Source organism: Lytechinus pictus, unplaced genomic scaffold (genome assembly GCF_037042905.1).
Source record: "Lytechinus pictus isolate F3 Inbred unplaced genomic scaffold, Lp3.0 scaffold_19, whole genome shotgun sequence".
Lineage (NCBI taxonomy): Eukaryota > Metazoa > Echinodermata > Echinoidea > Temnopleuroida > Toxopneustidae > Lytechinus > Lytechinus pictus.
Window position 1 is genome coordinate 7,995,169 of NW_026974140.1, and position 15,335 is coordinate 8,010,503.

At 37.7% G+C, this 15,335-nt stretch overlaps 1 protein-coding gene across 5 annotated transcripts in view; it reads left to right on the top strand.

Moving 5' to 3' along the window:
• LOC129260952 (rho guanine nucleotide exchange factor 18-like) overlaps positions 1-15,335 on the top strand; it is an 82,292-nt gene that overhangs the window by 60,467 nt on the left and 6,490 nt on the right. For 4 of the 5 annotated variants that reach the window (XM_064114510.1, XM_054898965.2, XM_054898964.2 and 1 more), the window contains 8 exons: positions 1,492-1,598; positions 4,577-4,655; positions 7,567-7,719; positions 10,358-10,653; positions 11,243-11,321; positions 12,971-13,044; positions 13,297-13,331; positions 14,948-15,170. In XM_064114510.1, the coding sequence (XP_063970580.1) occupies positions 1,492-1,598; positions 4,577-4,655; positions 7,567-7,719; positions 10,358-10,653; positions 11,243-11,321; positions 12,971-13,044; positions 13,297-13,331; positions 14,948-15,170 (1,046 nt within the window). The remainder of the gene's footprint in view (positions 1-1,491; positions 1,599-4,576; positions 4,656-7,566; positions 7,720-10,357; positions 10,654-11,242; positions 11,322-12,970; positions 13,045-13,296; positions 13,332-14,947; positions 15,171-15,335) is intronic. The other variant, XM_064114511.1, reaches the window with a different exon arrangement.

Sequence of the window (15,335 nt, forward strand, 5' to 3'; positions counted from 1 at the left end):
ACATGGTAAGGTCAAAAGTCATTTTCCGGTCAACGTTATAGTTTACATGCAAGACTCTCTTACGACACCTAACTCCGCAACCGTAAGTCGCTTTTCAACAAAACTTGGATGGTAGATGGACTTGGGGGACCTGCATGTTATGCTGCAGTTGGAGGTCACATGATAAGGTCAAAGGTCATTTTCAGGTCAACGTTAAAGTTTACATGCAAGACTCTTATGACACCTAACTCCGCAACTGTAAGTCGCTTTTCAACCAAACTTTGATGGTAGATGGACTTGGGGAACCTGCATGTAATGCTGCAGTCAGTGGTCACATGATAAGGTCAAAGGTCATTTTCAGGTCAACGTTAAAGTTTACATGCAAGACTCTCTTATGACACCTAACTCTGCAACCGTAAGTTGCTTTTCCAACCAAACTTGGATGGTAGATGGACTTGGGGGGCCTGCATGTTAAGTTGCAGTCGGAGGTCACATGGTAAGGTCAAAAGTCATTTTCAGGTCAACGTTAAAGTTTACATGCAAGACTCTCTTATGACACCTAACTCCGCAACCGTAAGTCACTTTTCAACAAAACTTGGATGGTAGATGTACTTAGGCGACCTGCATGTCATGCTGCAGTCAGAGGTCACATGGTAAGGTCAAAGGTCATTTTCAGGTTAACATTAAAGTTTACATGCAAGACTCTTATGACATCTAACTCCGCAACCGTAAGTCACTTTTCAACCAAACTTGTATGGTAGATGGACTTGGGGGACCTGCATGTTAGGCTGCAGTCAGAGGTCACATTGTAAGGTCAAAGGTCATTTTCAGGTCAACGTTAAAGTTTACATGCAAGACTCTTATGACACCTAACTCCGCAACTGTAAGTAACTTTTCAACAAAACTTGGATGGTAGATGTACATGTACTTAGGCGACCTGCATGTTATGCTGCAGTCAGAGGTCACACGGTAAGGTCAAAGGTCATTTTCAGGTTAACATTAAAGTTTACGTGCAAGGCTCCTATGACAAGTGTTATTCCATCCCAGTCATTTCACAATGAAGTTTTGATACAATTCTGTTGCGTGCCCTCGCAAATCACGATATTTCTGGTTATTTTCATAAGTGGGCGAGACACAAAATCGCTTTTGCCTTGTATTTCAGGACAAATGAAAATATATAATTCCTTAATTGCGTGCATATTTCAAATTTGCTATATTAAGTAATGAAAATTAGTGAAATAATATACATTTGTCTATTAAATGGCGAGTAGAAGAATAAATGGTACAATTGCAAAACTTCTATTGGTCTGTATAAGTTAACTAAATTGTACAAGGGTTTATCAATATAACATGTTACGGTATTGAAATTATTAGTGCACAATCTCTCAATACAACCTGACTGATATCAAACAGTCACTCATTAGAGTCATGAGTATTTGAAGTACCTCTCATATCCCCCATCAGAAGTTTGATATTACTTTATGTGTACTAATATCTTGATTTATATCTTAGAAATGATGCACGCTAAAGATAAGGAGCTAAACAGTATCATCTCAGATAAGATGAGGTTGGTTGGAGAACTCAAGGAACTTATTGTCAAAGAAGATTCCCTTGGATCGGTGAGTATCAAATCAAGACTACGGCATGAAGTTTGAAAGGGCAAGGACAAGAACAGTGGGCAGAATGTATTGGGTTAATGATAGGAAATAACATACTGTATATGGCATAATTATCTGTTTCCTGTTGTATAGATTAAAAACTGTTTTGATTAAGAAATAAAGTTTTAGATGGCAAGGAATAAAGGAGTAGGCAGGATAGGATAAGGTTAAAGGTGGAAAATAACAATAGATAATAGGATAATTATATGTTACAAAGATTGAAAACTATTATGTATTCCAAAGCAGAAGAAGAAAAGGATTAAAAAGATGAGCAAAGAGATACAGATACAAGAAAGTATTAAATATCTAAGATGCAGATAGAGACTGGTTGTTCTAAACATACAATGTTGACAGAAGTGAGTAAAAAAACAAATGAAGCAAGTAAATAATTTCAAACAAAGATGTGAGAAGCAGATAGTTCAAAACATGGATAGGGCAATAATAATTTCAAATTGAGCATAATTTGTTTTATTAACCACATCTTTATATGGTACGTTTTTGTCTCGCCTGCATAGCAGAGTGAGACTATAGGCGCCGCTTTTCCGACGGCGGCGGCGTCAACACCAAATCTTAACCTAAGGTTAAGTTTTTGAAATGACTGCATAACTTAGAAAGTATAAGGACCTAGTTCATTAAACTTGGCCATGAGGTCAATCAAGTATTACTGAACATTCTGCCTGAGTTTCAGGTCACATGACCAAGGTCAAAGGTCATTTAGGGTCAATGAACTTAGACCATGTTGGGGGAATCAACATCAAAATCTTAACCTAAGGTTAAGTTTTTGAAATGTCATCATAACTTAGAAAATATATGGACCTAGTTCATGAAACATGAAACTTGGACATAAGGTTAATCAAGTATTACTGAACATCCTGCTTGAGTTTCACATCACATGACCAAGGTCAAAGGTCATTTAGGGTCAATGAACTTTAGCCATATTGGAGGTATTTGTTGAATTACCATCATATATCTGTAAGTGTATTGGTCTAATTCATAAAACGTGGACATAAGAGTAACCAAGTATCACTGAACATCTTGTGCCAGTTTCAGGTCACATGACCAAAGTCAAAGGTCATTTAAGGTCATTGAACTTTGGCCATTTTAGAGGTAGTTATTAGATTGCTGTCATAACTTTCAAAGTTTATAGATATAGTGTATAAAATGTGGATATAGGGGTAATCAAGTAGTTTTAGGTCACATGATCAAGGTCAAATGTCAATGAACGTAGTATTGTATCATTATATGAATGGTGTTTTTTGTGAATAATTATTTATAGTAGTTTTCAAAGTCAGCACTGCTGCTATATTGAATCGTGTGATGCAGGTGAGACAGCCAGAGGCATTCCACTTGTTTTGTGTGTCTTACTCCTGCTCATTTGCCTCATACCCTCTCTTCCTCCTTTTACTCTCCTCCATTTCTTCCTCCCTCTCTTCCATCTTTTACTCTCCTCCATTTCTTCCTCCCTCTCTTCCCTCTTACTCTCCTCCATTTCTTCCTCCCTCTCCTCCTTTTACTCTCCTCCATTTCTTCCTCCCTCTCTATCCTCCTTTTACTCTCCTCCATTTCTTCCTCCCTCTCTTTCTCCTTTTACTCTCCTCCATTTCTTCCTCCCTCTCTTCCCTCCTTTTACTCTCCTCCATTTCTTCCTCCCTCTCCCCTCCTTTTACTCCTCCATTTCTTCCTCCCTCCTTTTACTCTCCTTCATTTCTTCCTCCCTCTCTTCCCTCCTTTTATTCTCCATTTCTTCCTCCCTCTCCCCTCCTTTTACTCCTCCATTTCTTCCTCCCTCTCCCCTCCTTTTACTCCTCCATTTCTTCCTCCCTCTCTTCCCTCCTTTTACTCTCCTCCATTTCTTCCTCCCTCTCCCCTCCTTTTACTCTCCTTCATTTCTTCCTCCCTCTCTTCCATCTTTTACTCTCCTCCATTTCTTCCTCCCTCTCTTCCCTCTTACTCTCCTCCATTTCTTCCTCCCTCTCCTCCTTTTACTCTCCTCCATTTCTTCCTCCCTCTCTATCCTCCTTTTACTCTCCTCCATTTCTTCCTCCCTCTCTTTCTCCTTTTACTCTCCTCCATTTCTTCCTCCCTCTCTTCCCTCCTTTTACTCTCCTCCATTTCTTCCTCCCTCTCCCCTCCTTTTACTCCTCCATTTCTTCCTCCCTCCTTTTACTCTCCTTCATTTCTTCCTCCCTCTCTTCCCTCCTTTTATTCTCCATTTCTTCCTCCCTCTCCCCTCCTTTTACTCTTCCATTTCTTCCTCCCTCTCCCCTCCTTTTACTCCTCCATTTCTTCCTCCCTCTCTTCCCTCCTTTTACTCTCCTCCATTTCTTCCTCCCTCTCCCCTCCTTTTACTCCTCCATTTCTTCCTCCCTCTCTTCCCTCCTTTTACTCTCCTTCATTTCTTCCTCCCTCTCTTCCCTCCTTTTATTCTCCATTTCTTCCTCCCTCTCTTCCCTCCTTTTACTTTCCTCCATCTCTTTCTCCCTCTCTTCCTCCTTTTCTCTCCATCCAGCTTCTCCATCTGCTCCTCCATCCGATTCATTTGCTCCTTTTTCTTCCCCTCCTCCTTTTACCCCCCTTCTCCATCCTTCCTTTCCTCCCCCACTCTCTTCCTTTTTTCCTTTCCCCTCCTCCAGCTCTTCCTTCATCTGCTTCATTCTCCTCTCCTCCTCCCCCTCCTCCTTTTACTTCCCTTCCCCATCCTTCATCTCTTTCTCTTCTTCTGTGATGCATTAAAGAAAATTCTTCTGGTACAGTATAAACTTGTTGCCTGTCCACTCTTCTTGCAATAAGCAGGGGTGTGAAAGTTCAGCTTTTTAGCTGATTTCAGTTTTTTTTTATTTTTTAAGATCATTTTGATTTTTTGGGTGTAACTTCTCTGTACAAAGGTATATGATATTTTGATCTTATGCTGACCGAGTTTATTGTTTATTGATTGACAGCTGAAGATTCCATTGATCTCACAACAAGACACTCGGATTGACCAGACAAGAGATATTATCCTTGCTGCAATGAAGGAAGGTATGTGGAAGAATATCTCTCTCCTCTCTTTCTCTCTGACCCTCCTCTTTCTAACTCCTCTCTTCCCTCTCTTCAACAATTTCTCTTACTCAATCTGGCTCATCTCTCTGTATTTCAACCTCTCCCTTTCTCATTTCCTCTCTCTCTCAGACTTTCCTTTCTCCCCTACACTCTTCAATCTGTCTCTCAATTTCACATTATCTCTGACCATTTTTGTCTCGCCTGCGTAGCGGAGCGAGACATAGGTATCACTATTTCCGGTGTCGGCGTCCTCGTCAACAATTGTGTTGTACACCCAATAACTTTCTATAGCTTGGAGGTGGGATCACCAAATTCATACCAGAGGTCCATCTCCTAAAAGCACAGGTCAAGTTCGAATTTGAATAAGGTCAAAGGTCAATGAACTTTCCATGACTGGCACTGTGCTGTGTTGTACACATAATAACTTTCTATATCTTCGAGGTGGGATCACCAAATTCATACCAGAGGTCCATCTCCTGAAGGCACAGGTCAAGTTCGAATATGAGTCGAATTTGAATAAGGTCAAAGGTCAATGAACTTTCCATGACTGGCACTGTGCTGTGTTGTACACATAATAACTTTCTATATCTTCGAGGTGGGATCACCAAATTCATACCAGAGGTCCATCTCCTGAAGGCACAGGTCAAGTTCGAATATGAGTCGAATTTGAATAAGGTCAAAGGTCAAAGGTCAATGAACTTTCCATGACTGGCACTGTGCTGTGTTGTACACACAATAACTTTCTATAGCTTCGAGGTGAGATCGCCAAATTCATAACAGACGTCCATCTCTTGAAGATACAGGTCAATTTCGAATATGAGTCGAATTTGAATAAGGTCAAAGGTCAATGAACTTTCCATGACTGGCACTGTGCTGTGTTGTACACACAATAACTTTCTATAGCTTCGAGGTGAGATCGCCAAATTCATTACAGAGGTCCATCTCTTGAAGGTGCAGGTCAAGTTCAAATGTGAGCCGAATTTGAATAAGGTCAAAGGTCAATGAACTTTCCATGACTGGCACTGTGCTGTGCTGTACACACAATAACTTTCTTCGAGTTAGGATTGCCAAATTCATACAAGAGGTCCATCTTTTGAAGGTGCAGGTCAAGTTCGAATGTGAGTTGAATTTGATTAAGGTCAAAGGTCAATGAACTTTCCATGACTGGCACTGTTCTGTGTTGTACACATAATAGCTTTTTATATCTTCGAGGTAGGATTGCCAAATTCAAACAAGAGGTCCATCTCTTGAAGGTGCAGGTCAAGTTCGAATGTGAGTTGAATTTGATTAAGGTCAAAGGTCAATGAACTTTCCATGACTGGCACTGCTGTGTTGTACACACAATAACTTTCTATAGCTTCGAGGTGGGATCGCCAAACTCGTAACAGAGGTCCATCTAAGTCATATAGCATACATGTAGTTTTGACATGCAGTCTCTTCATGACTGCAATATGCAGGCGAGACAACGCTTGGCGTTTGCCTTGTTACCATCCTTTCTTCTTTCTTTACTTGTTTTATTTTTTTATCCCTTATCTCACTGTTTTTATATTGTCGTCTTTCTTTACCTGTCCATAAAACAGTACTTCTTTCATCTTTTTCTCTTTCTCACCAGCACATATCTAATTTTTCTTTAAGGGCTGTTGTGGGATACTTATTTGCAATCATTAATGAATACCACTTGTGAATATTCAATTGACACATTAATCTATCTTTATTGAGGTTTATCATTTTATACCTTCTGTTAGAAGCAGACAAGCAACCAGTAGCCATAGTGAAGTCAATGTCAAGACTTATGATTGACTGTAGGACATAAGATTGACTATAAATTGATTGCAAGTTTGTGCAACACTCTCAGTCTCCAATTCTTACTCTGCCCACTTTTTTTCTTTCATTATTTCCTCATTCCTCAAACATCATTAGAAAATTTCTTCTTCTCCATCACTATTCTTCTTTTTCCTCCTCCTCCTCCTCCTCTTCTTCTTCTCCTTCTTCTTCTCCATCTCCATTCTTCTTTTTCCTCCTCCTCTTCTTCTTCACCTCCCTCTTCATCCCCCCATATTCCTCTCCCTCCTCTCCTCCCCTCTCCCTCCTCCTTCTTCTTCTTAATATTATTATTTTGCATGACAGCATGAAACAGCTTTCAGTTATATATACTTTCTTTGGGATTTAGAAGGGAGTATTTATTTATTTGCCAATATTTTTATGTTTTAAGGATTTTTGTAAGAAGGTCATCAGCAAATTTATAAAAAAATCCACTTTGCATGTTTCTTAAGAACGGTGCATTTCAATTTTTATTCTTGAAAAAATAAAAGATTGGCAAACAAGGTGAGTAACATATATATAATAAACATGTTAAGTTTATTTCTAACTTTAACAAATTATAATTTACTTTTTATATATATCCTATGCACAAAAATCACATCATGAATTCTGAAACATGAATATTCTGTTGCAAATGGCTTGAATATATCACTCACATTTGCTAACTATTGGAATCCCTCATTTTATAATAACTGCTGTTGTAACTCCCACTCAACACATGGGTCCTGTATCACAAAGGTTTGTGATTGATTTCATTTATAAAGAATAGATCTCATTTATTTCTGGTCTGTATGTAAAAGAATGAACATGCAATAATGCTGTTGACCATGGCCATTTAGACATTGACTGCAAGCCTTTGTTATATTGCCCCATATTAGTTTTACTCTGAAGAATTTTTGCGCCCTTTTTTTAAAGTGAATTTTCTTTGGTAGGAAAGTATTGGTTTTATAAATTGGTATATAGAAGTTTGATGACCTTGACTATTGCATGGGTGAATTGTTCATAAACATATATATATCTCTCCCTCTCCTTCCCTTCTGTTGTCTTGTTTCCATGGTGATGGTTTTAGTTGACCTACTGACCCGGTCAGTCTACAGTGGTGGTAGTGTCCGAGTAAGTCGGAGTGCGAGTAGCGTAGGTGAGATGGTGAGCAGTGCTGGCACTGCTTCCTCTCTCCCCAGAAGAGCAGAAACGTTCAGCGGCTTTGACAGTGCACAGAATGGTGAGATGAATGTCCTAATGTTGTGTAAATGGCACAAGGACGTTAGCAAGGGAATCCCATAGCTAAATCCTTTTCCCTTGCTAATGCCTTTCTGCTTGGCACAGTTCTGTGTCTTAACTTGTTTTAACTCTCACTATGATCCTAATCACCTGCACTAAAGTAAACATTTTCTTAAAAAACTAGATGTGTAATACTTAATAATTAATGCAATGAAATGATTGATGATAATGTAAGGAAAGATTTAACTACCCAAATCTTAATATTTAAGAAGTTTCCTGTCATTATTTCCAACTACAAACTGAATATAAAATCATTCAAATAAAAATCATTTTCATCACTCAAGAGGCACATGCACAAATGTATTTACTCACAAAATAAAACTTATTTTCAATTTTTGCATGAATGTTTGCAATAATATTCTTTAACCAATTTAGCAATGTATTACTGGTAGTGGAAATGTTGAATGTTTCATACAAGATTTTATTGTACCAAATTATTATTTTAAAGGGATGGTCCAGACTGGAGATATTTATTTCTCAATAAATAGAGTAAAATTCACAAAGCAAAATGCTGAAAATTTGATCAAAATTGGATAACAAATAACAAAGTTATTGAATTTTAAAGATTTGCATTATTCTGGTGAAACAGTTCTAGGTCTGCCTTTATGAATATTCATTAGGTGGGCTGATGATGTCATATCCCCACTTGTTCTTTTGTATTTTATTATATGAAATTAGGTTTATTCAAAAAATTTCTACCAAGAACTAAAACAATTGGATTGACAACTGATTAAGTGCATTAGTTATTTATTGTCACAACTTATTTCATCATAATGGAGACACATCATTTACACATGTATGAAAAAATGAAACATGATTTCATGTAATAACATAAAAAAAGGGAAAGTGGGGATGTGACATCATCAGCCCACCTAATATTCATGACGATGTGCATATAACTGTTTTCACAAAATATTGAGAAACTTTAAAATTCAATTACTTCATTATTTGTTATCCGAATTTGATGAAACTTTCAGCATTTTGCTCTGTAAATTTTACTCTATTTATTTAGATATAAATATTTTCAGCCCAGATGATCCCTTTAATTGAGTGTTCTTGTAGAAAAATCATACCCTTCTTAATCTTTATGATTGATTATTTTTACCTGATCTAGAAAAACGTATTTGTAGTCCAGGTGAAAATTTTATTTTTGATTAAGAATTTGATGTTTTGATGAAGTAAATGTAGAACTGGAGAATTGTTGAGAATCATGATGCAAATTTGTTGTGTTATAAAGTTTTGGATGCATGGGAATAAAAGGCCATAGATTATTTGGTGCTTTGAGTCTGCATGTAATTTCAATTCAAGTTTTTTATCATTATTTTAATGTATATCCTTACGTTTGTTCACGTTGAGATTGTTTCATTCATTAATGTTGGTCAGTCAGTCTTTGGCTTGACAACTGGTCTGATGTTTGCTCCTTGAAAGTACCTTTTTTCATTCTGGTTTTATAATCCAAATAAAGAAGTATTCTTTGTCTATGTAGTACTTACATTAATGAAGTCATTGAGTTTCCTTTTTGTCTCACCTGCATAGCAGAGTGAGACTATAGGCGCCGCTTTTCCGACGGCGACGGCGGCGGCGGCGGCGGCGGCGGCGGCGGCGGCGGCGGCGGCGGCGGCGGCGGCGGCGGCGGCGGCGGCGACGGCGGCGTCAACACCAAATCTTAACCTGAGGTTAAGTTTTTGAAATGACAGCATAACTTAGAAAGTATATGGACCTAGTTCATGAAACTTGGCCATAAGGTTAATCAAGTATTACTGAACATCCTGCCTGAGTTTCATGTCACATGACCAAGGTCAAAGGTCATTTAGGGTCAATGAACTTAGACCATGTTGGGGGAATCAACATCAAAATCTTAACCTAAGGTTAAGTTTTTGAAATGTCATCATAACTTAGAAAATATATGGACCTAGTTCATGAAACTTATACATAAGGTTAATCAAGTATCACTGAACATCCTGCATGAGTTTCACGTCACATGACCAAGGTCAAAGGTCATTTAGGGTCAATGAACTTTGGCCGAATTGGGGGTATCTGTTGAATTACCATCATAACTTTGAAAGTTTATGGATCTGATTCATGAAACTTTAACATAATAGTAATCAAGTATTACTGAACATCCTGTGCAAGTTTCAGGTCACATGATCAAGGTCAAAGGTCATTTAGGGTCAATGAACTTTGGCCAAATTGGGGTATTTGTTGAATTACAGCCATAAATTTGAAAGTGTGTTGGTCTAGTTCATAAAACTTGGACATAATAGTAATCAAGTATCACTGAACATCCTGTGCGAGTTTCAGGTCACATGATCAAGGTCAAAGGTCATGTAAGGTCAAAGAACTTTGGCCACGTTGGGGGTATTTGTTGAATTGCCATCATATCTCTATAAGTGTATTGGTCTAGTTCATAAAACGTGGAAATAAGAGTAACCAAGTATCACTGAACATCTTGTGCGAGTTATAGTAGTTTTCAAAATCAGCACTGCTGCTATATTGAATCGCGTGATGCAGGTGAGACGGCCAGAGGCATTCCACTTGTTGTCATGTAGCATTTTGTTTTGGATTGATTTTTATCCCAGGCAACTCAAATAAGAAGCGTTTAGCTGTAATCCCAGCAGAGGCCAATACCAGAAGCAGCAGCTTCCCGAACCTAACCGGTACTGCCTCTGAACAGCTTGCTAACTTTAGCTCTCCTTCTGAAGCTGACGAGAGAGAGCAAGAAGAAGAGACGGAGGATAAGCGGACTCCTAGTGATTTGATATCACCTCTACCTAGTCCAGGTCATAGACCTGTCAGGGAAGCTTCTTTACCGGTAGGCAGGAATAGAGGCAGTGATGTCAATAGAAGGAGAGCATTCACGCTCACGGGTGGAGTGGTAAGATATCCAGGGGGTTCACAGAAACTTCACTTTAGAGCCTCACTTAATTCCAAGTTGCGTGCAGTAATAAAAAGCATCACCCCATTGGTCAAATCATGCTGAGGATGCGCACTACTACATATTAATCAATAAGATTGGACGTTACATAATTATCAACCATGTATTGGCATTTACATGTATGCATGACTCTTAAGTCACATTTGACTCTTTGTGAAACACTCCTGAGTCATCATCACATCTCTTCGTTCTCTGTTTTTACCTCACTAAATTCTTGATGATAATTGTGGGTACGATTAGCTTTACTTCTATCCATATGCGGCTTTCATTTTTATTCCTCAATACAATTCCTATTTCCTCTTTCTCTCTCTCTTCCCTCTCTCTCTCTTATTAGTTTGATTTTGTACTGCTCTGTTGTTTCATGCAATCATCTCATTTCTAAGCTATTTTTTGCTTTCATACTCTTCCTCTACCTTTAGTGTATAGGGACTTGCAATCTGCTGTGTACAATTCACTGTATCATTATTATCGTGACAACCCTGCTAGCTAAGCATGCTAAAATTTGTTTACATTCTTATCTCTCCAACAGGAACTTCCTTCAGCCATTCTTGAGAAAGAGAAACCTGATTTACCAGAGGGCCCAATATCAGCAGATGCTGTAGAGAAAAGTAAGTGGACATCATCACCATCATCATCATCTTCATCATCATCATCATCACCATCATCACCATCATCATCATCATCATGACCATCACCATCATCTTCATTATTATCATCATGATCACCATTATTATCACCATCGGGATCATCATTTATTTTTCATCATTTATTTTTCTGGACTTCTCCAAGGCCTTTGACACGATCAACCATGAAATACTTTTATACAAACTTTCTCATTATGGAATTTGTGGAAAGGCCTTGGAGTGGTACAGAAGTTACCTTATAAACAGAACTCAATTTGTAGTCATTAATAACTCCAATTCTGAAATACAGCACAGTGCATGTGGCGTGCCTCAGGGTTCCCTTTTGGGTCCATTGCTATTTATTTTATACATCAATGATTTCCAATACTCATCCTCTTTATTATCATTTCTTCTTTTCGCAGATGACACGAGCTTATTTTTTACACACAGCAATCCTCAAATCCTTCTTGAAAGAGTAAATGTTGAATTATGCTCTGTATGTGATTGGATACAAGCTAATAAGTTATCCCTAAATTTTAAATAGACACATTATATGGTTTTTAGCAACTCATTACACACATTGCCAGGTTTGTTTATATGAATGGTAATGTTTTAGAACAAATTGAATCAACAAAATTTCTTGGTATCTTTATTGATTGTAAATTATCATGGAAAGTTCACATTGATCACCTTTGTAAATTGCTCTCAAGAAATCTTGGAGTAATTAATAAACTTAAACCTCACATTTTGAAATTATTGTATTCTACTCTAATGTTACCATATCTGAATAATGGAATTTTAGCCTGGGGAAATGCCTCAAAGACAAAACTTGAATCCATACTTAAAATTCAAAAAAGAGCCGTGAGGATAATTTCTTCTGACTTTCTGGCTCATACTAATCCGCTATTTTATTCAAACAAGTTATTGAAAGTAACCGATTTATATCATTATTTTGTTGGTATATTTATGTATCAACTTAATAGACAGGAATTACCGAGTGTATTCTCTGATTTGCTTGTTCAAAATCAAGAAATCCATTCCTACCCAACTCGACAAGTACACAATTTCCACATTTCCCCAGTGCGCACTGTTCTTGCCCTAAAATTATTTACTTTTACAGGGCCTTCCTTTTGGAATAATTTAGACACCCATATAATTGAGGCGCCCTCTTTATGTTCTTTTAAATGTAGGCTGAAAATATTTCTTTTACAATCGTACGCTAGTGGGTAAGCGCCTTGCTCGAGTGACTATCATGTAGAACTCTTTATAATGTATTATTTTTCTACATTTGATTTATCTCGCTTCATTGTGTTAGGAGTTTTTAATCCTTGATTATTTTCTTCTGGGAATCTATATGTCTACAAGCTTTGCTTTTTAATAGGTTTCTCATATTTCACGATATTGTATTTCTTTGTAAAACACTACAACTATGTATTTTTTGTCATCTTCTCATAATTATGTTCAAGATGTATGTTTTTGTGGAACTTTAATGGTACTTTAATCTTGTGAATAAGAATTCAGGATTAATACATGTACTTAATCTAGCTGAAGCTTTAATATAAACATTCACAGTCAAACTTTGTTGATGCACTAAACCCTGTTTAATTCTTCTTAAAATCTTAATTGTATTATAGTCTGTGATAATCCATCAGCCTTGGAACATGTTGATGCTGCTACGCAGATACTAGAACATCTCAACTCTCTATTGGTAAGTAGCTCACGGGGTGTTTCACAAAAAATGTTGCTGTGAAGTTTGCATCATGTTTGATGTATTTATGATCGAATTTTATTCATTAATCTATAAATAGACTTGGAATTTTTTTTTTCATGGTGATGATAATTAAAAACAGTCATAACATTTATTATTCTAAAAAGATGTTTATGTTAATGTAATTTGGTTGTGGTCAAAGAAAGAAGAAAGTGGAATGATAAAAACAATGTTTCTATGTTTTCTTATTAGAAAATAACGGTCAATCAGGATACTGCCTTCCAAACGTAAGTAAAATAAATTCCTTTATTATACTGTTTATATAAACCCTGTCAGTTGGCCTCATCTTGTTCTTTAGTTATTTAACATGCAATAATTTATATTCAAATATACAAAATAGTTTCTCAGAACTGTTAAACCTTCATTGGTCAGTTGATTTACAAAGTGTAACATATTTGATATACGAAATGTAGAGATCTTACCTTTACCAAAATTAATTCAGTTGCATTTAAAAGATGTTTTTGGTTACACCACGTGAGCGTTGTAATATCCTGCAATTTTCCCCACAATCCCTTAGTCTCCAGGTATTGCAGCTTTCTTTCCCTCTCTTCCTCTTTTATCTGTATTCCTCTACTAACCTATCCCTACAATAACTGAAATAACTGCAGTATGTGATATTCTATCTCATTATTATTCTTCAAGAGCTATTTTTTTATCGAGGAGAACATTCCTCAATCGACTCACTGTGAATAGACACTGGTGTCTATGCAAGCATTTAATATCTAATGAAGGACAGCCCCCCCCCCCCCTTTGGAGTGAATATGGCCAAACTTGATTGATTGTAGAAGTTGTACGTGTAGTAGTAGTAATCCAGGTGGGTGTTTCATAAAGCTGTTCGTAAGATGAGAGAGCGACTTTAAGAATGACTGGTGATCGTTTCCTGTGGTAAATGGTATATACCAAAATGTTAATTGGCGATGGTTTAGCGCGTAAGAAAGGATCATCAGTCGTTCTTAAAGTAGCTCTTAAGTTCCAAACAGCTTTATGAAACGGCCCCCCTGGTTTTAAAATCTAGTTTAGTCCCTGACTCACAGAAATCATCCTCAACCCTTCCTTCACCTTATTCTATCAAAAGCTCAGCGCACTATGCGATTCATTTCAATCTGAATTTCAAAGAAATTGTATAAAATTTGATATGAACATTCCAACCAATAAAATCTTAGCGATCAGAGTTCAGAATAGTGGTAGGACTACTGAAATCAAAATTCAGTCCAGTTCGAGCCTCCCTGTAGAAATAAATGCAAATTTAATTCCAAATCGTAATGACGTCATCATCGGCTGCAAAGCCGACTTTGGACTTTACTCTGACCAAAGGGCTTGCCCCAAAGCAAAATTACAATTTTATTTTTCCTAATATTATGCCAAACTTCAAATAAAATAATTTTGCTTCTTGGAACTTTAATATTTAATGCAAATGCGATTTATTAAAAAATAATGTCGTATCGGATCACATAGCGTGCGCTGCATGGGCTTTAGGTACATCCTCCCTCAACCCAACACTCCTACATGTACTCTCATCCATCACTTGCTTCTTCCATGTCTTCTTTGGTCACCCCCTTCCCCTCTGACCAGCCACCTCAAATTTGAGCAGCCACCCTTCTCAGAACATGATCAACATCCCTCCTCAATACATGCCTATACCACTTTGTTGGCCTTCACCATCTGATCCTCCATCTCATCCAAACCCAACATCTACATCAAAACCTTAGTCTTCTTCCTTTCTATCAGCTTGACACTACACATCGCTCTCACCATTGCTCCCTTGATCCCTCTCAGAATCCCCATCTGGTTTTCACTTAAACACCATGTTTTGATTGATACTGTTGTTGTATCTCCTGGTTAGCTTGAAGACTCAACTGCTTGAAGCCCAACATAAACTTGAGGCATTCAACAGCACTCCAACCATCAGCACTTCCGGTCCGTCTCCCATGGAGAAGATGCGTGATAGTCCACCCATAATCAGAATGGATCCTGCTGGCCAGGACACTAGGGGGTCTATCAACAGAGGACTGGTCAATACAACCAATGAACGAGTTACAGAGGTTGCAGCAACAGAGAAGGCAAAGGTAAGTTGCTGAAACATCAGTCACTTGTTGCCAAGTAGTACATTTTACTCTGTTGTATGTAGTGATTGTTATAAAGAATTTATGAAGAAAAAGAGAGAGTACTCTGTTTCACCGATCACATGGTGAGAGCAGATGACCACCATCCACATCCACTTCTTGAGGTTG